Here is a 24,069-nt window from a genome sequence, read left to right as displayed (position 1 = left end):
CGCCGCCCTGGGGGCCGCGGGGCGCTCGGAGCAGCAGATCCCGCTCTCCGTGTAAGTGTGGGGTCCCGCGCCGCCGGGGAGGGGACCCCGACCCGCTGTGCCCAAGTTTCCCCGCCTGCAAGTGCGGCGGGGCCGGCCTGGCCCCTTGCCCCTGGCCCCTCTCGCCCCTCGCCCCTGCCTCCTAGCTCCTGCGGCGGGCTGGGAGGCCGGGGTGGGAGCCCCTGCCCGCTTCCTGCGGAGGGGCTCACCTCTGTGGGTGCCAACTTTGGAGCTTGCTTACCTCATCCCACTTACAGGGTCTTTAATTCTCCCCTTAGGTGCTATCTGACCATCGCACTTCTTTGGGGAGGGGCAGGGTGGGCTTCTCCCCTCTTGTATTCCCTAAGTGATGCTAGTTTGGGCGGTTAAGTCCTCAGGCACTGACTGAAATAAAACCGGTGGTCTTTTTTTTTTTTTTTTTTTACCGAACCTGGGAGACTTTGCACATTTCTGACTATGAGACCCTCTTCGACCCCTCCAGTGCTGCGCTCTGCAGTTCGATGCTGCAATTTCTACCAAGACGGGCCCCCCACACCCTGCTTTCTTCTTTTCCTGAACCCCCCCCCTAAAATATGCTAGCGCCCTATTTCTTGAGCCCCCAGCTCTAGGTATGAGTGTGCGTGCGTGCGTGGTGCTCACTGTGCCGGTGTTACATTTCCTCTGTGCCCTCTGTTCCCCAGGGTGAAGCTCTGGGCCTCGGCGTTTGGTGGGGAGATAAAATCCATTGCTGCTAAGTACTCGGGCTCCCAGCTTCTGCAAAAGGTAAGGTTTCAGTGGTGGCAGGAAGTGATTTTTTCCCCTCTTTTTCCCAGCACAGAAAATGGAGGCAGATTTAGTTTCCCAAACAAACGTGAGTCCGGAGAAGCATCGGTTATCAGAAGTGTTTCTGCGCCCTGCTCCCTTGTCATTGTGTTGTGCAGTGACTTCTCCCTGCCCAAGGCTTATTTTTAGATGACACTCGATTCTGAGCACAAAGAAAGGCAGGGGCTCACTCTCTCGCACTGTCCTGGCCGCGGCGGCTCGGGAACCGTGTTTTCGCAGAGCCCTCCTCTCAGAGTCAGTCTTGCTGTTTCTGTGCGAACGAACGCCCTGCTCTTCTGACGGGAAATGCGAACTTGGTCCAGCGGGCAGAGCAGGCGCCTGTTTTAGGAAGCCTCTCTGGGTGTGTTGGAGGTTCAGGGTATCAGAGAAAGATGCTGCACTATTGTTTGTCATCCCTGCAGTTGTACAATCCCATTATTCCCCAATCATGTAGACCCAGGGCTAGGATGCATTACATCATTACAGATAAGGAGAATGAATGTGGTTATCTTTCCACTCAGCTGCACTGCTGGGTAATAACCTATGAGAGTAGTCCACAAACTTAAGAGATTGGTCTGCGTCCATATAATTCCGGAGAGTAATGAGAATGGAGAATTGATTATTGGGCTGTTATCAGAAGCAACATCAATTTGAATTCAAATAGGCAGCATTATGCTTAAAATTCTATCATGAGACTTATGGTTTTCCCCTTTCTCCCATCCCCTCAAAGAAAGAAAGAAAGGGGGAAAAAAGGGGACCACAAAGAAGAGATTAGCGGGCTAAAAACAATTTCAAGTTAGCAAATCAACAGGACTAATCCAAATACTCTTGCAATGATAGAAAATAAATTGGCCTTTAGAAGATAATTCTCTGAAAATGGGTGCAAACAGCTTACATTGTTAAGTTAACTTTTAAGCATTTTAAAATGTGGATTTTGGTCCAATGTACCATATGTGTCTTGCATGCTGCCTGGTAACCAAGTACGTATTTTATTTATGGCATTCCACTTCAAAGAGTAGCACTTTGGGAGACATTATATGAAACAGTTTGTCACATGGAATCCAAATATCGTAATAAAGCATCAGCCCCAAATGGAATGACAGAAGTGATTCTGCCTTTAAAATTTCCAATAGCCGTAGTGCATAAAACCATGGAAAGATTATTTACTCAATTTAGTTATTTGGGAAGGAGTTCATTGCATTACAGGCTGCGATAAAAGCTTTAGGCTAAGACATGCTTTTATGGAAGTCTGTAATTTACATACCTGTAACCCACCTGGAAACTACAGGAATTTCATTTCCTTAGTTGTCTTTTGCTCTGGACAAATCCCTGCATTGCATTTTGCCTGATGTGTGTGCCTGATGTTGATGTGCAGAATTCTGGACTATCGCATTGCCTGTGCATTTTCTTTACTCTTTAAAGAGGAGAACATTTTAAAATAACTTTAAAGAAATATTTCTTATCTGCATATTATAGTTCAGTTGTTTAGTTGTAGCAACTCTGAAAAGATGCCTTCAAAGACTGGATTAAATTTTGTTGTTGCTGTGCTTACATATTTTCTATTGCACATTTTGCAGGAACACATGAAAAATGTTGTTTTCTTCCTTCTTTGAAGTTAGCATGTACACAGGCTAGACTCACATGCACACGGAACAAAACCCCATCAGCCCTGTGATTGGAGTCTATAATAGCAAATTAGGAACAGCTAAAAGGCTTCTCCTACCTTCTCATCAGCATCCTTTCTGATACTGAAATCACAAGCCGAGGTTTGCTTTTGTCAGGTGTGCAGCTTGACAATTGTGTAATTATTTCCAGCTGTTTATGCCTTTGTAGTCATGTCTTGCTGCTGCCTGGCATTTTGTAATCAGATGCCAGGGGAAGGGAAGGTATTGCTTGGTATTTGGCTCCTGGATGGGTATTGGCTCCAGCACTTGAGTGGCAGTTGCCTGCCAAAGGGTCCCGCGATAGCCTATGGCTTTGACTTGCTGGCAAGGACTGCTTATGGATGTTGACAGATGGGACGAGATAACTCAGGGACTTTTTTATTTTTAAGGTATCTTTTGGTCATGTAAGTTTCTTGCTTCCAAATGGCACTGTCTTTAAATAATTAGCCATGAGCAGAGGAAAAGGCTTGAAGTGCTCAGCGTGTGAGAGACAGGCCCTCAGCTTGGAATAGCAAGGAGACAGCTATTTCTCTCCTGTTTATTTTCAAGTTTCTTGCCTTTTCCAGGAAGTTGCTAGGGCTTCCCTCAGCTCCATCACATCGCTGCTACATCCTAACAAGAAAGGTGCTCTCAGAATGAGGGAGAAAACATGGTGTGGAGAAGAATGTTAGCATTAATCCTGTGGTCAGGGGACTCACAGGTGATAACACCAGGCTGTATCATAAACTGAACTGTGCTGTGAAGGTGTGGTCATGCAAACTTGATCCTCAGTGAGGCCCGCTATGTATTGTCATACCATTTTATGGATTCTATGGGGTTTCTCTGATGAACACTTCATCTTATGAATCCATAGAGTATGCTCAGGTTTGGAGTAGCACTTCAGTACTTTTTGCACTAAGGTTAAAAACAGAACAAAACAAAATTTGACAGTGTGTGAGTTAGTTAATTGTGCCAGCCTGGCCGATAATGACATGTGGGGCTAATTGAAAGGCGGAGGGATAAATGGGTGGTGAAGCCTTGCCTTTCTAGTTCTCCGGTCTCTTGCTTTGTGATGGTAGCACCAGGATGCAGCTGCCTTAGCAGTTCCCTGCTTCAGCTTGCAAGATTGACTTCCTACAAGACATCCCCAAGGAGAAGCTACATGGACCTATCCCGATGCAGCCCTGGGTGCTGGAGCAGCGGTGTGGAGACCCCTGCTAGTGCTGAGATGCTTATTCGTTCACTGACTCAGCTTTCCTCCTGCAGTCGGCATCATTGCCTCTGTTTTGTGAGGTGGAGGACTTTGTGGACTGGTGTTGGGTTAATGGGTTAATGTTGGACTTGTGGGCTTGGGTAGCACTGGGTTGGGATGTTTTCATGATGCACATTTTCTTTACATAAAACTCTCTCTTATACGTGAGTTGTTGTGAATTTGTTTCTCTAAAGTACCTGGACTAATACAGTGTGGTTATTTGGGATATGAGTTAAATAATAAGTGGGCATCTATTTAAAAATATTTGGAGACTGGGAAAGCTGCCATTGTGGTAAGAGGTTTTGTTAGTAATACAACTTGCAGGAACAGTGTCCTGGCCGATTCCATGGACGGTAATGCAAACACTTCACACTGCACCACATTGTCGTGTGTTCAGAAGGAAGACTGCTGCAGTAATTGTTTCTGTGTCTAAAGTCATGGTTCTCACGACTTTGGCTTAAAATCATGTCTATTATTAGGTCTTCAATGCCAGACCTGCTTTTCCTTTTTTTTTTTTTCAATCCTTCCCAGACACAGGAATCTCAACCCATTTGTTCTTTGTACAGAGGCTAGCTGTGGTTTGACAAAGCATGACCAGCCAGGTTGTAGCATCGTTATGTGTCTCAGCCCAGCACGGATGAGCACAGGACTTAAGGGTTGAAGTCACCCTGGAGGGGTGTGGCACTTGAGCACTTGTTACAGGCTAAGGGGCCCCTGCAAGGGAATTGTGGGTGGGTGTGTTGCTCGGGGGATGTCTCCTGCCCACCTTCACTGGCAGCTACTGCAGGGGTTTTGAGCCACTTCACCATTTCATTAATTTTCCTCTGGGACACATGCATGTCAGCATTCAGTCGGTTGCTGCCGCCTTGCTTTCTGTTCCCCAAAGGATGAGTTTGTTGGGATTCTTTGAAGCAGGCATCTCTGTATTACAGGAATCAGGGAGAAGCATCTCTGTAGGCATGGTCACCCAGGCTGCTACATTCCCGGGCTCTCCATCCCTAACTTCCCACCTGAAAGACGTGACTCTCGTGTCTAGCTCCTCTGGGCGAGTTGTGCCGGAGCTGGCCTTTCCCACTCTCCCTAGGCCTGTATGCAGGGAATGCAGATCCACGTTTTCCAGATAATACACAGAGGAAACACAGGTAAGTGTGTCTCTGTCATCAGTGCTAGGGGAACATTGACATTTCCCTTGGACACCGCCGACAGCACTTACCAGGCCGGACTGAGTACCTTGGGGCTTTGTGTTGTCAACTCTTTAATGAGAGGGTGACTTTCATAGATACACCTGATGTCTCTGTTCTACAGGGCAGAGTCAGCAAAGTAAAAGGTTGGTCCTTTAAACCATTTCCATAATTATGACTTTTCATCAATGTGGAAATCGATGAACTTCTAAATAATTAAATAGGAGGGTTTACTTACCAGGACTTTGGGAGCTGTGCTGCACCACCTGCCCCAGGGCAGCCGGACTCCCTGCAGCTGGCTTTGATGGGGAGGCATGGAGCATTGTTGGGGACAGTCAGCCGGGGCTGCTGGTGTCAGAAAACCCACGCTGTTCAGATGGCGGGACGTCCCCCCTTGCAGGCTGGTTTTCCAAAGTCTTGAATTCTCTGAAGGAACAGCTTTCAGTCTCCTTAGTTCAGTCTTCTCGTGTCATTCGCCCAGTCCTGGGCCCATTTGCAGAGGATGGGAATCAGTTACCCTCAGCTTGTGAGTCTTCTTGCCCAAGCGGTGTTATCAGAGACTCTGGGTAACTTTATACAAAGCTGCTTGCTCAACTCCAGCTCAGGGTTTTTGTGCATCCATGTGTGGGTTTGCCAACATTCCGTTTGAGCTGTTGTGTTGTGCGTGTGTATTTCTCTGCTCTTTCCTCTGCTTCTTCATCGTCCTTCTTTTCCTTTACATTCCTTTTCTGCTGGGTTTACTTCTTTGACTTTTCTCGCCGTTCAGAGCTGCTGCAGCCTGCGCGGGTCAGAAGATTTACAGATGTGCAGATGCTTGTCAGAATGAAGGGACGTGGAAATGCAGACATGACTTTCCTTTCAAGGGAAGACTGGGTTTTTATGGCAGTGTTGATTGTTAGTCTCATGGTGGCATCAGGCTCAGTTTCACAGTGAAGTTAACACTGCATTTAGGTAAACACATGAGTTCCAAAAGACCGACCGATGATGAAGACTGTCTCACGAGGGCCGGCACCATTCCTCCTTCCAGTTGAAGGTGAAGATGAAGACACAGCCATGTATTAGGGTGAACGTGGAGCTGCTCCCCAGAGCCCGTCTCCCTTACAGGCGGTTCCTTTCCCTTCAGCTTGAAGCCTCTGCACACCGATGTGCAGGTGGCGATTTTAACCTTTCTCGGTCCTTAATTGATCCTCGTTTGGTATTTAGTGCTCCCACTTGGGCTGATTGATGAATCACTCTGGTGTGCTGGGGTCCCAGGGGAAGCTTGTGTCCTCCGGGAGGGAGCTTTGTCTTTGGCCTGCCATGCATATAGATCTGCAGTCACTGGTGCCAGCGAACACACCTTCCTTTCTCCAGGCACCCAGCCTCCTTCAGAGGAGAAGTGCCTTTTGTCTCAGGGCTCCTCCGTCTGTCTGCTGCCCTTGTAGTAGGACTTGCTGGAACCCCACCTCGGTTGAGACCCACAGCACCGTCTGCGCGGAGCACTGAGTTGGAATGTGGGTTCCTGGGGACACTATGATTTAACTTAGAGGTTTGCAATGGCTGGAGCTAAGAGAGAAAGAAGGTAAAATGTACGTACAATGCTAGCCTCTGAATGAGCTTATTTCCCTCCGTTCCTTGTGATTTTTACACGAGAGACACAGGAACCATGTTTCCTCCGGAGTGGCTGCAGCTAGGACGTGCTTCATCCTGTGAGAAAAAGGCAGCTCCAGTCAGTCCTTTGGCACCGCTGGCATCACCTGCACCGGGCAGGCGTCTTCGGTCGGTCCTTCGGGTCTCAGGACCTCACCTTCAAGTGGAGCGCTGCAGTGGGGCTAAGCAGGGAGGCGCCCCCTTCTCTTGAGGGACCTCACACTTAGGGGACTCTACTTGAGATGATGACTCCTGAAGGGTAAACCATGTCTTTGGCCTGTGCCTAGGCCTCCACTGGGCCTGGTAGGCATCTGGATGGCCTGTGCAATGTGAGGGCTGTCTGTGTAGCCACTTGTCCGTTCTCAGAAGAAAGTTGTTTTAGTAGCACAACTTTGAGCAGGACCCAGTGAGTCGGTGACCATTTCAGCCTTCATTTGCTTTGGGCACTACTGATTGAGTGCCCCTTCTCAGGCTGTGGGGCCCGAGGCCTTCCAGTCCCCAGTGGCACTGTGCGCATCTCTCGTGGGGCTTAGCAGTGACCTGGAATCCAGATGACCCAAACAGCTTGGAAACCAGACCAGTCCTGGGCATTTCAAGGCCACATTGGAGAGGAGAGCGTTATCTAGTGACAGGAAATGGATGGCCACCTCCTCACTCTGTGTAGGCCCAGCTATTTTTCTTGGCTCCCAGTATTGGAAAACTGTACCCTCCAAGGTTAAAAGAGCTGTTATCTATGTAAATGATCGGTGCAGGACATTGGGCCGGGCTGCAAATGGTTGTGGATTCTTCAGGTGAGGCAACTGCCAGTCGATACTCGAATGTCATTGCCACCATCCTTACTGAGGTTGTGCCTGTGTGCTTGTGCCAATCGCAATGGAGGGTGTTCATCCCAGATGCTGCTGGCTGAGCAGGGAGGACTGTGCTTGTCCTCTTGGGCTACCAGGGAGGCTGGCTGCGTGAGCCATGGTGCCAGGCAGAACTGAATGGTCCGGGACACCAGGCATGGGTTTGCTCAACATCCGAGCTTTTGGAAGCAGCCAAGGGCCCCATAATTTGTGGGACCTGGTGTTGAATGCAGACCTGGCACCCCTTGTTTATGACCCTGAGGAGTTTTAAGACGGTGAACGCAGAGCTTGAGGCTGAGTCGGAGCCTATGAGGCTCACCTGGCTAAGACCCCTCACGTCAGGCAGTTCTCGCTGTTCCTGGTACTTTTCCTTTCCGGGCCCCTGTGCTCTTCAGCCCGTTTTGTGGTGCCCAGCCACAGTCTGCGCGGAGGCCTCCCTTGTCAGCCGTAGTTCCTTCTCCGTGAACTGAAGTCTCACTCTGTCAGCTGCTGCCCTATTTTACAGATTCAGAAGGTGAGGCTCACATAAGTCAAACCGCCTTCCCAAGGTGACCAGCTTGTGGGTGGGCAACGAGCTGGGTTTTCAAAGCTTGGCAATGGTGTTTAGTTTCTTTAGCTTTGTGCATGACCGAATGTGAATAGTAGAATGTTCTGATATTTTCTACCTCTTGGTTGCTTTGGAAGATGAGATGAAGTAACAAATGGAAAAATCATGGCAGAGGCAAAGCCCAGGGATAACAGTTGAGAGCCCACAACCTGGGGTTAGGTAGACTTGGCTTTGAGACTCATATAGCTTGGTGACCTTGGACAAGCAGTGTAACATTTCTGCAGCCACACCCTTAAGGGTCAAAGGAGGCCAGTGTCTCCCACTTCACATGTCATGGAGAGCTTTACGTGAAGCCAAACACACAGCTTTTCTCATCATACCGGACACACAAAGGCAACCTACTAGCAGGCTGCGCTTGTTACAGTGCGCTTGTTATTTGATGCCAGCTCTTCAGACACTTGAGAGGAAGCAAGACTGATATTGGCCGGAGACATGTGTTGACGAAGGAGATGAGCAGTTGGATGAATGTGTGAGTGAGCACCTGGTGTTTGAATGTATTAAGGTGAGCTCAGCTAGTACATGATGAGTTGGGGGAGGAGCTCATGAAGCCAGGAACCACAGAGAAAAGGAGGCAGCTAAAGCACCTCCTGCCCAGGCCTGCCCCAGGTGGTCAGCTCCCTTCTCCTGCAGCCAAGGGAGCCGCCTAGTGGAATGTGCCTGTTCCTGCTGTTTGCCCCACCCCCTCTCGCTCAGACATGACATCTGAGCAGTAGTCAGCCGAGGAAATGACTGTGCTACCTCACAGCCCAGAATAAGGTCCAGTGCACCCAGACGCTCCCCCCGCCCCCTCCGCGGGGACACCCCAGAGACAGATGTGGACACTGCTGGATCCAGATGTCCTCTTGGAGAGCCTTCCAGGCATTCTTGGCCGAGCCGTTCTTGCTGCTTTGGAGTTCCCAGAGTTTCGGCTTTGGGAGGAGGCCAGGCTGGAGACCAGTTGGTAGAGATGGGTTGTGTTGGAGCAAGATAGTTGCCCTCCATTCCAGGGCCAGGCTGCTGCAGTGGGCCTGCAGCTGATGCCCTTTCACAGGAGGCCACTGGAAGGCAGGGTGTCAACAGCTTGTGTTCCCTGCTCTTCTGCTACTGGCCTCTTCATCTCAGGAACTTCCTTAGGAAACATTTCCATTGTTGCCTCGTGGCCTTCAAGCATCTGCCATCCAACACTGTCCCGTTAAGGATACTGAGTGGTTGAAACTGCCCCTCCATCTTATGTAAAGCTAGATATAGGCACTGTGTGCTCACGGGGCTGGATCTTTGCCATGGTAGCAATATAACTTGAAGAAAATCTCCGTGTGTAAGGCCATTATAATCAGCACCCGAAGTCTGTGTGTAGTCAATAATGGCAGTCAAACGGGCACAGGATTTGGTGGCTCTCCCTGGGCCGGACAGTACAGAAAATGTCCAGACGTCACCTGGCATGCACAGGCTCCGGGCTGCAGACTCTGAAGGACCGCGCCAGCACCACAGCTGCTCAGGTAAACAAGAGAGTGCTGACCAGGGCTCTACCAGAAGGAAATGCATATTTTTCTTGAAATGTTGAGAAAGGAGGAAAACCTGTCTCTGTGTTAACCTTGTTATGGTCAAACATTTTCTGGTTTGAATTTTTTTTGTTGATCCTGAGTTTTTAGTACTGAAAGGTATACTGAAATGAAGGGCAGAACTTTCTTTTTAAGGCACTATTGAATCCGATACAATTATGTAGGACACATAAGTCCCAAGTACACTCTGCACTTGAGGAATCAGTCCGGTGAGGCACATTTCTTCAGACTCACACAGTTATTAAAGTTCCCTGCAAGGCGGATAGCAGGTTCCCAGGCAACGGAGAGGCTGTAAATGCCCGGGGCCATCTATGGCCCAGGGTCAGGTGAGTGATGTATGTCCTCTGGTCTGCTTCTTCATCCCCTGTGGAGGCAGCCTGCCGTGCCCTTTAGCTTTCATAGGGAACCCTCCGCTCAGGTCGGCCGAAGAGCCTGCCCCGTTGGTGTCCTGGGCTCGGATTTGGGCGTTCTGGGCCGAATGCCCCAAGCCTGAACCTGTTCTTTACAGCACAGCTTCCTGCGTGGGTTGAGCCCTGACCACAGGCTGGAGCCTTGTCTGGATCCCCCCACCCCCACCCCACCATCCCCCCTAGGACTGGGGGATGTGGCCCTGGCTGCCCTTTCTTTTGTCCCAGACGTGGTCTCTCTCAGGTGGGCACTAGAAAGAGAAGCCTGGCACTCTACCGCCTCAAAGTAGCCATGGGAACACGGTGTACTGCCGCAATGCAGTCCACGACTGACCCCGGGGATGGCACAGGGCCAACAGTGTTTTGCTGCACTGAGCGTGGGTCCCGCCATGATTTGGGGTACAACAGCAGATCGACCGCAGTTTCCTCCTGCAGCAGTCCATGTGCAGCTGAGAGATTTTGAAAGGAAGCACATAGGTTGTGGGCTTGAATTCTGGACCCCTGCTCACTACCTTCCTCTTCCCTGGCCTTGGTGTGCTCATTTATAAAAGGGAGTAATAAAAGTTGTCAGGCTCTGGGGAGGAGTCAGTGATGTAGTAACACCTGTGCAGTTGCTTAGAACAGTATGTGGCACATGGGAGCTTTGGCCCCTGACTGCTCTGGTCCCTGCGTTATTAACGGGGCGAGAGTTCATAAAATTAAGGCAATGCATGTTATGCACATCAGTGTAGCAGGAACAACAACAAGCAGCATTCAGTATGGTCCTGGGGTACAGCCAGGGTGGGCAGTTTTGGGGTTCCAGTCTGCCTTTGCAGGGTCATTATGCTGTCATCTGCAGAGCAAAGGGCAAGTCCGGGAGACAAGAGCGGGCGCTGGGCTCTTTGTCTGTGTGCATCCCAGCCCCTTTCCCCATTGTGCTTTGTTGAGCCAGAGACAGGAAAACACAGTGAAAAAACAGTACAGGTGGGGGCAGTTAGCCCACCAGAGGCAGCCTAGTCTTCGGCCTTGAGTCCTAAGACAGCTTTAACCTTCGCCTCCTGCCAGCACACATTATCAGCGAGATGGCTGCGAACGCAGCCCGATTGCGTCGGGTGCCATCAGCAGATCACTGGATTTCCACCCCATGGATGCCTGAGAGCCGAGTGGCTTCTGGGGTGGTCATGCTGCAGGTGGGCTCCTCTTCATTTTTGGCTTTGGCCCGAGTCCTGATGGCAGGCTGTGTAGGGCTGTGTCTGTAGGGATCACCATCAGGCGCCGTGTGTGTGTGTGTGTGTGTGTGTGTGTGTGTGTGTGTGGTGCTGGTTGATGTGGGGTCTTCCCCTTGGTGAAGAGAAGCGGGGAGCTAATTGAAAGCCCCAGCTCATGGCCAACTCGGAGTGTTTCAAAACATCAGGAGTTGTCTGGTCGCCTTGAAATAAGATGTAATCCTCTCAGGAGAGGGCTCTCAGCTCATTCATCTTTTAATAGGAGGTAGTGGTATACATTCCCCAGGGCAGGAATGCTAGAATCAGGAAAACCACCGGAGCTGGCTTTGCTGCTTGAACAAGGTTTTACGTGTCTGTTTTTGCTTTGCTTGAAACGAATGGTCTCTGAAGGACAAGGACACTCTCTGTACTTCGAAGGCAGTCAGAGGATGGCTGGGTATTGAAGTCTGCTTTTCCAAGATGAGGCTGGTCTGGTGGTGCTGGGAAGGCAGAGGTGGCTGAGTTGAGAGGCCCAGGGAGGGATCCAAGCCCATCTGGCTGGAATCCAGGTGCTCCTGTAACCATGATAGGTGAGTTGCCGGGCCTCTGCCTTCTGGGCTCTCACACGGGGTCATCAGGGCTGTTGTGAGAGGTTTGGATGAGGACGTGTACCCAGAATGCTCAACTGCCCGTGGCTTGTGGGAAGTGACTGGACTGGAAGGACCATCTTCGTCATCATCCTTGCCAAAGAGCCACTCGCACGTGCCAGGAAGTGCAGGCTACTTAACACCAGGCCATCGGGAGCCCTTGCTTTGGAGACCCTGACTGACCAGGGTCCAGACTGACCCCCACTGAGCCCCGAGGGCTTTGCAGGGAATACAACCAACGATGGCGATGCTTACAGGGGCTTTATTCCTATCGTTTTCATTTAACACCATCAAACCCAACCCTGTGTCTGGTCCCGTCCACCCTATTGGAATTACAGAAACCGGGACGGAGCAGGTGGAGCTCTGCAGGCTGTGGTCCTGGCTCCTGTGAGCCCCAGTGCCGGAGCCTGTGGTGAGACAGGGCTAGAGGAGAGGATGGGGGCTTTCCCGGGGCTGCCTTTTCATCCAGGCTTTCGTTACTAGGGCGGTGGGTGAAAACTTGTTCCCTGCCCTGAAGGGTTCCCCGGCAGAATTCTTGGTCCAGGTACACTGCCACTTGGGTGCACTGCCACTTGCTTTCACGATGCAGAATTAAAAAGGCACAAGAGCTGGGATTTCAGTCCTCCCTTTTATTCCACTCAATGCAGCCTCCTCTCATTAGGTCTGACTCTAAAGGAGTCTGTCTGTCTGGAGTCTGCTTGGGTTTGGTTGAAGTTTGCTCTGTGGTGGGAGATGATGGTGAGGATGGTCAGGCTCAGGCTTTGGGAGGCGATGTATCAGGCTTTGGCTTCCAGCATGGCCCTTCTCAGCGTGGCTCTGGCTTCAGGTTCCTTGTCCTGCAAAATGAGTTTGTGGTAAGGTTTAGGCACGTAGCTATGTAGAAGTCTTAGAGCTGGATATCAGGCACGTGCCTGGTAGGTGCCGGCCTCTCCCTTCTGCTGTTTCCATTCTCTTTGTCTTTCCCGGGTGTGCATTCCTGTCCATTTTCTTCTCGGTGAAGCTGCAGCCCTGCGTTCCTGTGCTTGACTGACAGCCAGCTCCACGGCCACGGTCCTGGCACCCACTCGGGTCAGTTCTGTTTTGCCTGGAGTAAGTCCCAAGGATCTGGCTGTGCGCTGGCAGGTCTGGGGCTGTTGATATCCTGAGGACCTCTTATGTCCTTCAGGATGGGGGAGAGGAGACCTGTGAAAGAGACCTTAAGTTCCATCAGGCCAGCCTTGGTCTTTCTGACTGGGAAAGGGTCCTCCCTTTGGCACTTGGCACACAGCTGTCTCTGGGTGGGCATTAGGGTGTTTGTGGGGCGATGAAGGAATGAGCAGTTAATGAAGGACGCGATGTTAAGCCATGTCTCCCCTGAGGGGACAAGGGTGGGAGAACGCTGTGGAGCACAAATGCAGGACCTTCACCCCCCTTCACCTCCACGCCGGCCTCTTGGTGCACCCTTGTATCGGCGTGGGCACCTTGGACAGTTGGAGCTGCCTTTGAGCTACCATAGGCCAACCCCAGTCCCTGCAGATGGTGGGGTCCACATCCGCATCCACAGCCCTCTCGTTGCCAGATGACCCAGCCAGCTGGTCCCCTCTTCTCCAGCCTAGCAACTCCCTCCCTGCCCCCCACCATGTCAGCACCCCCAAAACAAAACCCAGTCTCCCCCAGAAGCAGCATCCCAGCTGGGCTGAGCTGAGGGGTCCTGAGCACCTCTGCAGTGTGGAGCCGAGCCCAGCAGCTGCCTTGGGAGCACTGCAGTGCCAGCGGGTGCGCGGAGAGCACCAAGCGAGACTGATGGGGCCGCCGCCACCGCCAACCTGGGGGTGGGGCAGCTCAGCAGCTCGGCAGCAGCAATCAGGGAGCCACTGCAGCTAATTCCACAAGGCGCTCCCCCACCATGCTTCCAGTGACAGCCAGGAGATGTGAACTCTCATTCCTGCCCCTGTCGCCTTCTTGGGGGTCATAACCCGGCCTCCTATCTGTTTGTCTGTGCCTGTCCATCTGTCTGTCTATCTCTCACCGTGGGACTGGGTTTCTGCGTCGGTGCATTGCGGGCAGTGGGTGGCTGAGTCTCCTCTGCCCGCTGCACATACATGCACAGGCGTTCACGGAGCAGTGCTGCCCGCGCTGGGGCGACGTAACACTCACACTGTGCCTGGGCTGTTTTAGGCCCTTCCCTCAGGATGGGATCCTGGAGAGGCCCATAAAGTGAGTCTGCATTACTGTCACTGCCAGCATCTGTCCTGCGGCACATTCAGCAGACCCTGCCAGTGGGGGTGCTCAGTTCCTGCATCTCGGACAGCCTCTGCAAGATGGGGGCAGCAGCTGGCTGAGGATGGGGAGTTAGAACCCATGGATTTAATGGGGGACAGTGCTGTCACAAGATGTCCAGCTCCACCTCCTCCTGCCCAAAATATTAGGACTTGATAGAGGATCGTGGGACTGCCCAAGAGTCTCGTGTGTCCTTGCTGTTCCCGGGAGGGTGGACTCTCTCTTTCCCCATTGCGGCGTCCTGGGTCACATTTCTGGTGTGACCCTGCAGTGGCCAGAATTGGATGCCCACCTCACACTTCCCGGCCTTTGGGGCTGGGGCTGAGGGGGATCTTGGGAATCATTCCCTGCAGCTTGGTGTGCAGGGCTGACATGCCCTCAACCTCTGGGTGAACTAGGCAGGATGAGGCAGGCCTGGAACGCTGGCAGTCTGAGTCCCAGCCCCGTGGCCTTAGGAGCCAAAGTGGGCAGGCTGCCCTCTACCACCCACAGTGGTCCTCTTGGAAGACAGAAGGAGGTGGCCCCTAGCTCATGTCCCATCTGCTCTCTGCCTGTGCTTATCCAGCCCTTGTCAACCTGCCAGAGAACCTGTCCCCCTTCTCTTGAAGTCAGGCTGTGTGCTACCTTTCCTCAGATGAAAAACATGTTTCCCCAACGTACCTCCTTTTTAACAGCCACACTGCGTTGCCCCCATGTGTCACCCAGGGATGTCTCTTATTAACATTGCCTCCACAGGCTCAGTGAATTGTGCCAGAGACAGACAATTCGCCCAGCATTTACTCAAACCGATAACCACGCAGAAACCCAGGCTGCAGCCTCCTCTGACCAGAGAGGAGAAAGTGCTTCCTTCTGGGTGGAAGGCATGGTTTGGGAACAGCCTGAGCTGTCTTGGTGCACGTACTTTACCAGAGATGTTTGCTTGTGGCTGAATGCCAGCAGTGTCTTCTTCCCTGCTCCCTGCATCCAGTCCTGCGTCAGCACTCGCCCTGAGAACACTCAGTGAAGCCCAGAGGCAGGTTGGGTGCCCACCTCCCTTTGCTGCTCTGGCATTGTGCCACATCCCCACCCTGCCTGCCTCGGCCACAGCTCACTGCCCTGCTCCCAGCCTCGTGGCTTCACCCATGCTGCCTCCCCACCGTGCCCAGCACCGAGGACCCTTTACCCTTCTCTGGCTACTGGACCCCGTTCCGCTTGCAGAAACATCACCCGGGAGCTTTTGGAGATGTGTCATCCTAGGGTCATAGGTTTCCAAACGTATTTGTCTCCCCCCTCACACCATACCCCCTGGCAATTAAGAATGTTTGTACTCCACAGCCCACAATCCAAGATGAAGTGTCGGTCTGCTTGAGCAGTCCCCTTAGATCCGCCCCACCCACAGGGGCGCTGTCTTTCGTGTTGGGAAGCACTGGTCCAGGGGGTGGCTCCCTGACTTGGTCAGTAGGGCCCAGGGGTCTCCTTGTCACACAGTGGACCTCCCAGGGGGTCCGAGCTTGCTGACCCCAGGGGCCAGGCACTGAGAGGTGGTTTCACAAGGCTCTCCCTATGGAGACCCACCCTCCCTCTGCCTGCCCTTCCATGACCCCAGGAACTTCCCCACACGCACATCTCTCACACCTGCACGTCCACTTAGAGTTGCTGCTGATCGGTCGGAGGCGGTGACTGGCCGCTCCCTCTGTAACTGGCCCATGTGGGGTTGGCCCACGTGGGGGCGGCCCACCTAGGACAGCCTCCCCTGGGTGGACGACCTGCTCTTGCACAAAGGGCTCAGAGCAAGACAGATATTCTGTCTTGTGAGTCAGAAGGTGCCGGGCACGCATGTGCTACTTGAGACAGTTTATGTAGGAATCACTGGCAGAGTTGAAGCAGGCTCTTCTCCAGGGTGTGAGATGGAGAGAAGTTTGCTGAACTGCTGCCGACGGCATTGCTTCTCATGGAAGAGGTTACCAGCCTGGGACAGGGCATCCCTGTGAGCATTCCACCTCTTCCCAATAATCTCTGCGTTGCTGCCGCTGGCCGGGTGTTGGGCATGGGATGCATTCTCCCCCAAGGCAGTGGTTGCCTTATGTTTGTGACCATGGCCTGAAGTCAGAAATCCATTTTTCACTGGATGCCTTGTATACAACCTTGCATGCAAAATGCAACTTCCCTGTTATGTCCTTTCACCACCTCTCCATAGCAACATCAAGTCTGTCCTGTTGGAAGTTGGCGCGCAACCTGTGGATTGATTTCACAACCTAATAAATGCATAAAAAATGCTCTGAATGTTTCCACAGCACATTTTTACCAGTTCAGCTTTGTCCCGGGAGGTGCAGCATTGATCTGTGGGGATGGAGCTGTGTTTTCCCCAACAGTAAGTGATAGATGATGATAGGTAAAGTTAATCACGCAGCCGTGGTACAAAGTCTGATGCATGTATTTCCTTCTGCCTTCTCAGTAATCGCATGAGATGGGTACTAGCACAGCCCTGCTCTCTAGATGAGGAAGTGAAAGCTCAGGAAGTGACTTGCCCAAGGTCACTTAGTTCATAAGGGGCAGTGTCCATTCTTGAACCCAGGGCTACCTGTCTGTGAAGTCTGGACTCTGGACCATGTTTGGCGCTGCTTGTTGCCTGCCCACAAGACCAACCTTAAGTTGGTCCCAAATGTTACCACTGGGCTCTGCACTGTGGGAGGGCCAGGTAGATGCATGGGCATTCTGAAGGGCTATGATGAGGAGGGATGGAAGGAGAGGAGAAGGCTGGGGAAGGGGATGCTTGGTGAGCCATGCTCTTAAGAACAACCGATGTTTTGCTTAGCACTTAATAGACTGTACACAGAGAGCTTGCATCCAGGTGACCTTGAACTCCACCCCCTCAGAACAACAGCCAGTCCACCTGCTGGCCATTTAGTTGTTGGCCTTCCTCTTGTCTGGTTGGGTGAGCAGTCATCTTTCTCTAGCCAGGCAGTCCTTCTTTGTACTGCCAGAGGCGAGGCTTCTGGAGTATTGGTCAGTGAGTGTAAGTTAGGGTGAGTGTGTGAGTGTTGGTGAGTGTGTGAGTGTGAGTGTGAATGGTGTGTCAGTGACTGAGTGTTGGTGAGTGAGTGCTGGTGAGTCAGTGAGTGCACATTTCCCCCTCACAGCAAGCCCAGGAGCGGGTGCTACATCCCATTCTGCACTTGAAGAGATCTGGGTGTGATGTGCTGCAGCAAGATCCCAGGGCAACGGCGGGCAGTGCCCTGGCCTGAGAGCCCACTGCTGAGCTCGGGGACCTGAGGCAGCTTGAGGCTTCCTCCTGGGTCTGCCCTTGATGGGGTGTGACGGTGCCTCCAGAAGAGGGTGATCACGCCCCAGTCTGCTTCAGCAAGCACCGGAGGCTCTGCACTCCAGCTTTTCTTCTCGTTTATTCCTCGGGTTTCCCGGTTCTGCCAACACCTATCGCCTGCTGCAGTCTCTCCCAGGCACCTGCTGCAGTAGAGAGGGGTATGGAGGCTCTACTGACCCTGCCTCAGGGCGTTTCTGGAAGGGGCAGCCCATTCAAACCCGTGTGAACTCTGTAGACACGGAGGAAGACTGCGGAATGGCAGAGGAAGGAGGAAGCTGACTGTTGAAGGAGGCAGAGATGACAGCCTGCTGGGAATGTCTCCGCAGCATCGCAATGCTTTCTCCCAGGAGCCCATGTGGTCTGCACTGCTCTCAGAGGTGCCTGTGGGGATGCAGTCGCTTATGGATGTGAACAGCAAAATGAACAGAATTAAAGCATTTGACACATGATGAAGTCCTGTGATATTTTAGACGTGACTAAATTGGTATTTATATAACCTGGTATCTTCACTTCCTCCGATCTACCTCCCTTGACTTAATAACATGCCTGAGTAAATGACATTAATTGCTTTAAACTGCCAAATTAAAAAAAAAAAAAGAAAACTAGCATCCACTCAACAAGTGTCAGCAGCTCTCTATGGGCAGGGTGGGCTGAGGTGTGACTGAGTGGCTCAGGAATAAGGACACCATGTCTTCGGAGCGAGGGCCACTTGGGCCAGGCATGTGCCACGTATCAGAGGGCTCTGGAAACTAGCTGTGGGTTGAACCCTGAACCTGAAGATTCGCCATGGACTCGAACCCTGGGCCTGGAAGCGGACTGGGGGTTTGAAATCGGTGCCCTTTGCACTTGTCTCCAGCTCACCGGCCTTGTTGTGAAGGTGGAATTGGATCAGGAAGACTTAATGCTCCACATGCAATAGCATTAAAAGTGTCTGCACATATGGGGGAGACAATCATGATTCTGTCTCTAGTGCTCGTTGAGCTGTGCCCATGCTCTGAGGTCTGAGGTGGGGGACTCGCCAGGGCCAGGGCTTTGTCTGCCTGTCCTTGCCTTGTGCTCGGCTCCTTGGAGGCCCCGTCATTACTATGTGTAATAAGGGGAGGAGCGATGGCGGGAGTGGATTTGACACCCAGTGCAAGCCGAGGCTCAGGGCTGCTGGCCACCTTGTAATGCCAGCACAGAGGTCAGCCTTCTCGTTAGCCACCATGTCAGTTTGGGGGCTCCCAGGCTCCTCCATGTGCTACCGAAATTCTCAGGTGCCCCCGTGCTCCGGAGGTGCAGTGTGTGAGTGGGCGTGGGCGTGCACACACGCGTGCACTTTCCAGATTGACTTCTTATCTTGAGAAGACTGGTGAGAAAAAATGTCACTTCCTGGCTGCTGCAAGGTGAATCCCTCGGCCCCTCTCAAGCTGGGGTGCGGTGGCATGAGGGTAACTCCCCACTCTTTGGGGGAACAAGCTCTGTAATGTTTTCTTGTTCTGAATTAACCTTGAAGCTCCCCTGCGTAAGGACCCCTCCTCTGAGTGGAATGCCACTCAGAGAGATTCCATGCGACAGCCCACCGGGCCTTCCTGGCTGTGAGTCAGAACTGACCTCATGGAAGCCAACTCCAGCAGTCATCTTTTCGGGAATGATGGCCATGCCTTTCTTCCTGGGCGGTAGGTGGCTACATGCACGCCTCCTTGTGGCTAACATCGGAGTGCGTGATCATTATGCCACCTGAGTGCCTCAAGCCCTGCGAGGATGTTAACCGAAAGGATCCAGCAAACCCACCGCCAAGGCGCTTTTTCTGGGATTGGAGAGAGAATACCTTGTTCCCATGGAGCTACATCCGTGTGTTTGCTTCATGTTGGTGTTGTGTGTTCAGGGTGGTTTACACGCCTACCTTGCAGAAGGAGCCCTGGTGGCACAGGGTGCAGGGGAACCCACCAGCTGCTCCCAGAGAGGCATAGTCCGCTGTCTGTTCCTGGAGAGATTTATCGTCTTAGAGCCCTGGGGGCAGTTCTGCTCTGTCCCACAACGCAGTGGCAGTGGGTTTGTTTGTTTTCACCCATGAACACCCCTCCCCCTTCCACTGTAGTGAGGTATCACTCTTCACACTGTTTCTCCTATTCTCAGATCTATTTGGGGGCAAGGCTGCTGGGCCAAGAAAGGCCATGGGGCACGGTGTGACAAGTAGTCCTTTGTACTCTTTTTTCTGATTTTTTCTTTAATTGCATGAAGTCAGCTCTTGAATTCAGGATGCATTCAGTGCACATGTACAGTATTCATTTGTGAGATGATGGCTATTGATACTTTGCTGCCTGAGCAGCAGTGTTTAGTCCAGGATGTCAAACTATATCAAGAATGAATCCCTTCCCTGTCCCATGTGTTGGGATGGCATCTCCAGAGAGAGCATGGCTTCCTTGAGCCATGCCTGGTACCCAGCAAGGTGGATCTCGCTCCTGCTTTGAGGTTGTGTTCATCCATGCCACCAACCTCGACACGTGGCTGCTCCACCAGGGATGGTTGACGTGCTCCTCTGCTAGCTTAAAGCTTGGCATGGTGAGTCACCCAGGGGTGCCTCAGAAGAAAGCCCTGTTGGTCTACTCCTGAAAGTTCTCAGCTTTGGACACCCTGAGGTGCAGTTCTGCTTAGCAAATGACAGCAAGAGGAGCTACCTTTCTGTCCCAGGAGCTGCGCTGGCTCTGGTGACTGGCATGGGATGCCCACAAGAAGGTTTGCCCCCTCCATGGAGATCCAGTGTGGAATCCAGAGGAGACCGCTGCGTGTGCACAGGATTCTGAGGGCAGGGCCTGAGCACTTGCTCCTGACAGTGGCACGGGGAGGTTTTGCCAAGGGGATGAGTGTTCCCTGAGACCTGAGGTGGAAGAGGGGGTCCTGGGCCCTGCCTGATGCTTGCCTCTCCACCTGGAACCTGCGCCCCAGGAATGCATCCTGTATAAGCTCATGTTGCTTTTTTAAAAACATTTTATTAGGGGCTCATACAACTGTTATCGCAATCCATACACACATCAATTGTGTAAAGCGCATTTGTACATCATTCTCAAAACATTTTCTCTCCACTTAAACCCCAGACATTAGGTCCTCATTTTCCCCTCCCTCCCCACTCCCCCCTCCCTCATGAGCCCTTGATAGTTTATAAATTGGTATTTTGTCATATCTTGCCCTGTCCGACGTCTCCCTTCACCCACTTTTCGGTTGTCTGTCCCCCAGGGAGGAGGTCACATATAGTTCCTTGTAATCGGTTCCCTCTTTCCTACCCATTCTCCCTTTACCCTCCCTGTTTCTCCACTCACACCACTGGTCCTGTAGGGCTCATCCGCCCTGGATTCCCTGTATTTTCAGTTCCTGTCTGTACCAGTGTACATCCTCTGTTCTAGCCAGACTTGCAAGATCGAATTCGAGTCATGGTAGTGGGAGCGGGGAGGAAACATTTAGGAACTAGAGGAAAGTTGTATTTCTCATCGTTGTTACATCGCACCCTGACTGGCTCATCTCCTCCCCGAGACCCCTCTGCAAGGGGATCTCCAGTGGCCTACTAATGGGCTTTGGATCTCCACTCCACACTCCCCCCATCATTCACTATGGTAAGATTTTTTGTTCTGAAGATGCCTTATACCTGATCCCTTCGACACCTCATGGTTGCATAGGCTGGTGTGTTTCTTCCATGTGGGCTTTGTTGCTTCTGAGCTTGATGGCCACTTGATTACCTTCAAATAAGCTCATGTTTTGTCTCTTGTTCCCTCTGCCCTGAACCCCTCTCCCTGAAGAGCTGCCTATCTAATACGCCCCCCAGCCCCCCCTGAAGAACTGCCTATCTAATACGCCCCCAGCCCCCACAGCCCACTTCTGCAACCCAGCAAGAGTTACGTTCCGATGAGGATTGGTTGAAGACTATTGCTACCAAAAATTAAAAAATGAAAACAAAACCTGGAAAATAAGCCAGGCTGGAAAGGCTGTGGGGCTGCAGCGCTGTCCAGCCCCTGTGGAAAGCAGTGGGGTGCTTCCTTCAAGAAACGTGAGTAGAAATGCCACCCGACTGCACACTCTCCTGAGGGAGGGAGGGAGAGCTGGAGCCCAGCAGCCGCACGCCCGCACGCCCGCACGCCCGCACGCCCGCACACCCGCACGCCCGCCCAAAGTCCACCACAGTAAAACCACGGAAACGAGTGACTGCCCCTGAGGAGGAGTGGAGAAATCCACTGGGGTACATACGTCCAATGGCACACGGTGCACCCTACAAACATGAAACCGCCAGGCACTTCGGAGCATGAATTAATTTGGAAGACATTATGCTCAGCAAAGCTAGTCAACCTCACAATGACAAATGCTGTAGAAGGTTACTCCTGTAGAAGGGAAAAATAAAGAAGAATGGTTTCCACACCAAGAACAGCAGGTGTTGAAGGTCATGAGGATGGTGGGAAGGGGTGAAGGCGTGGGCAGGGGAGAGCAAGAGAGAAGTAGAAAAATACTGCTGAGAAATCCTGGGACTTGTTGTTCAACAAAACGACCAAAATGTGAGGCTCTTTCCCCCCACATGTCCTCCATCCAGCTCTGTGCTCGTCTGAGTGCAGTGTTTCCCTCGACTTTTTCCTACAGGGTCCTGAACCCTCGGTCTATACCAAGTCAAACCAGGAGTCTGAGCATCCTCAAGGGACTCACATCGTGCTCCTTAGAAGGGCTCTATGCATTTTAGGAACAAAAGGAAGGTGGAAGGGGCAAGGGCAGGACTGTAGGGTGGATGGGCAAGGATCCCTGGCTACCCTTGAGGAATATGCAGTCATAATTGTTGTGATGGGGAAAAAAATCCTGGTACAGACTGGCCTTTTCCTGGTATTTTCTGGCCTTTTCTCTATCTACACTGGATTTGGTTTTCTTAAAATCTCTTCCTAAGAAGCCCCCGTGATTGTCCTGTGTCCTTCAAGAAAAGATCTCAGGATGACCCTTCAACCCCTCCACCCCCTGCCAAACAGTCACCATGACCTCTCAGCAGACACCTCAGAAGCTGTCGTTACTTTGCAGCTTTTTTTTTCTTTTGAGTGTGCGCTAGCACGACTATAAGGGGGCACCCCCCAAAAAAGCTTTTTTTCAAAGCTTTGTATTTTTTTTTACAAGACAACCTTATCACCTTCAAAGTGCTCTCCATTACACTTAATGCATTTGTCAAATCTGTGATTCCATTCTTGGAAACCTTTCTCAAACTCATCTGTTTGGATAGCTGACAGCACCTCCCTCGTGTTTTTCTTCACCTCTTCTACTTTGTTAGATATACGTCCTTTCACGTCCCTCTACATCAGTGGTTCTCAACCTGGGGGTTGAACAACCCTTTCACAGGGGTCACCTAAGACCATCAGAAAATCCATATTTCTGATGGTCTTAGGAACCACGACACTGCTCCTCTATCGTCTCCAGGCGGGTCTGCCCACATGCAGATATGCCCACATACAAGTACCGGGTGTGAAGACTGTTATCCATGCTACACCATGCTTCAAGACAAAATTTCATTGATTTGTCATTAGAAATAAATATTTCACAATATATAATGACATAATTGTTTTTGTGATGAATCATAATGCTTTAATTATGTTCATTTTGTAACAATGAAACTACATCCTGCATATCAGATATTTACATTATGATTCATAACTAGCAAAATTACAGTTATGAAGTAGCAACCAAAAAAAATTTTATGGTTGGAGGGTCACCACAACATGAGGAACTGTATTAAAGGGTCGTGGTGTGAGGAAGGTTGAGAACCACTGCTGTACATGCTCAGAAACAAAAAGTCGCATAGAGCGAGTAAGGTGTGTGGGGCAAGAGAGGCATGCTATTTTTTACCAAAAACCGGTGAGCAGGTGCATTGTCGTGGTGGCAAAACCAGTCCCTCATCTGCCACAAAGCAGCCCATTTTTGTCTCACATTGTTATGCAATCTTTTCAGAACCTCTAAATGGGAAACTTGATTAACAGTCTGACCTGGTGGAATGAACTCTAAGTGCACTACAAGTTGTCATTTTTTGGTCGGTAAGAATGAGGTTTGTCATCACTCGATATTTCACCTTTTTTGAAATGAGAAAACCACTGTTCACTTGAGGTTCTTCCACAGCGCTGTACTTGGTAAGGTGTGTTCAACATCACAACAGTTTCTGCGCCATTTTTCCAAAGCAGGAAACAAAAATTCACAGCTGTGGGCTGTTCTCTGAAATCAGCCATCACGAAAAACAAGGTCTGAGCAAAACTTCTTTGGTGAAAAAATTCTCTGTGACTACAGAGCACATTCCCAGGCGATGCCACTGGGTGAACTAACTCAGAGTGAGTTGCTTGATGCTCGCCTAGTGGGAAAAATGCGTACAAAGCACAATTCTGTTCTTTGGGGGGAGGAGTACCCCCTCATAGATTGAATGTACCACTGACAGTTTATCTGCAGCCATTCACTGGTCATCGAGACGTTTTTGCCTGTTTTGTTTGAAATGAACCTGTGGTGTGTGAACTGGGGCCACAGGCCCAGGACTATTTTACTTCCCTTTGGTGCTGGGGTCTCAGCTGCTAGCAAGTCAGAGAACCTTTGTTTAATGTTCACCCTCTTTCTCCCATTGGACCTGACTTGTGGGCATTAAGCTTGAGCTTGGATTCAGTTACTGCTGGCTATCCTTGGCTGCAGCCTACAAGCGCGGAGAGGCCCCTTCGTCTCTGTCTCTGTTTCCCTCGTGGCTCCCTGACACAGAGCCTTGTGA

The 24,069-nt window shown here is 51.5% G+C and overlaps 1 protein-coding gene across 1 annotated transcript in view; it reads left to right on the top strand.

Annotated features, from left to right (window-relative positions):
• The window catches only part of CACNA2D3 (calcium voltage-gated channel auxiliary subunit alpha2delta 3), a 982,973-nt gene that overhangs the window by 1,080 nt on the left and 957,824 nt on the right, over positions 1 to 24,069 (top strand). The window contains exons 3-4 of the mRNA XM_004702433.2: positions 1 to 51; positions 720 to 801. Of these exons, the coding sequence (XP_004702490.1) occupies positions 1 to 51; positions 720 to 801 (133 nt within the window). The remainder of the gene's footprint in view (positions 52 to 719; positions 802 to 24,069) is intronic.

This window comes from Echinops telfairi, unplaced genomic scaffold, assembly GCF_000313985.2.
Source record: "Echinops telfairi isolate 266 unplaced genomic scaffold, ASM31398v2 ScPeMD7_31;HRSCAF=116, whole genome shotgun sequence".
Lineage (NCBI taxonomy): Eukaryota > Metazoa > Chordata > Mammalia > Afrosoricida > Tenrecidae > Echinops > Echinops telfairi.
This window is presented reverse-complemented; position numbering and strand designations above follow the sequence as displayed.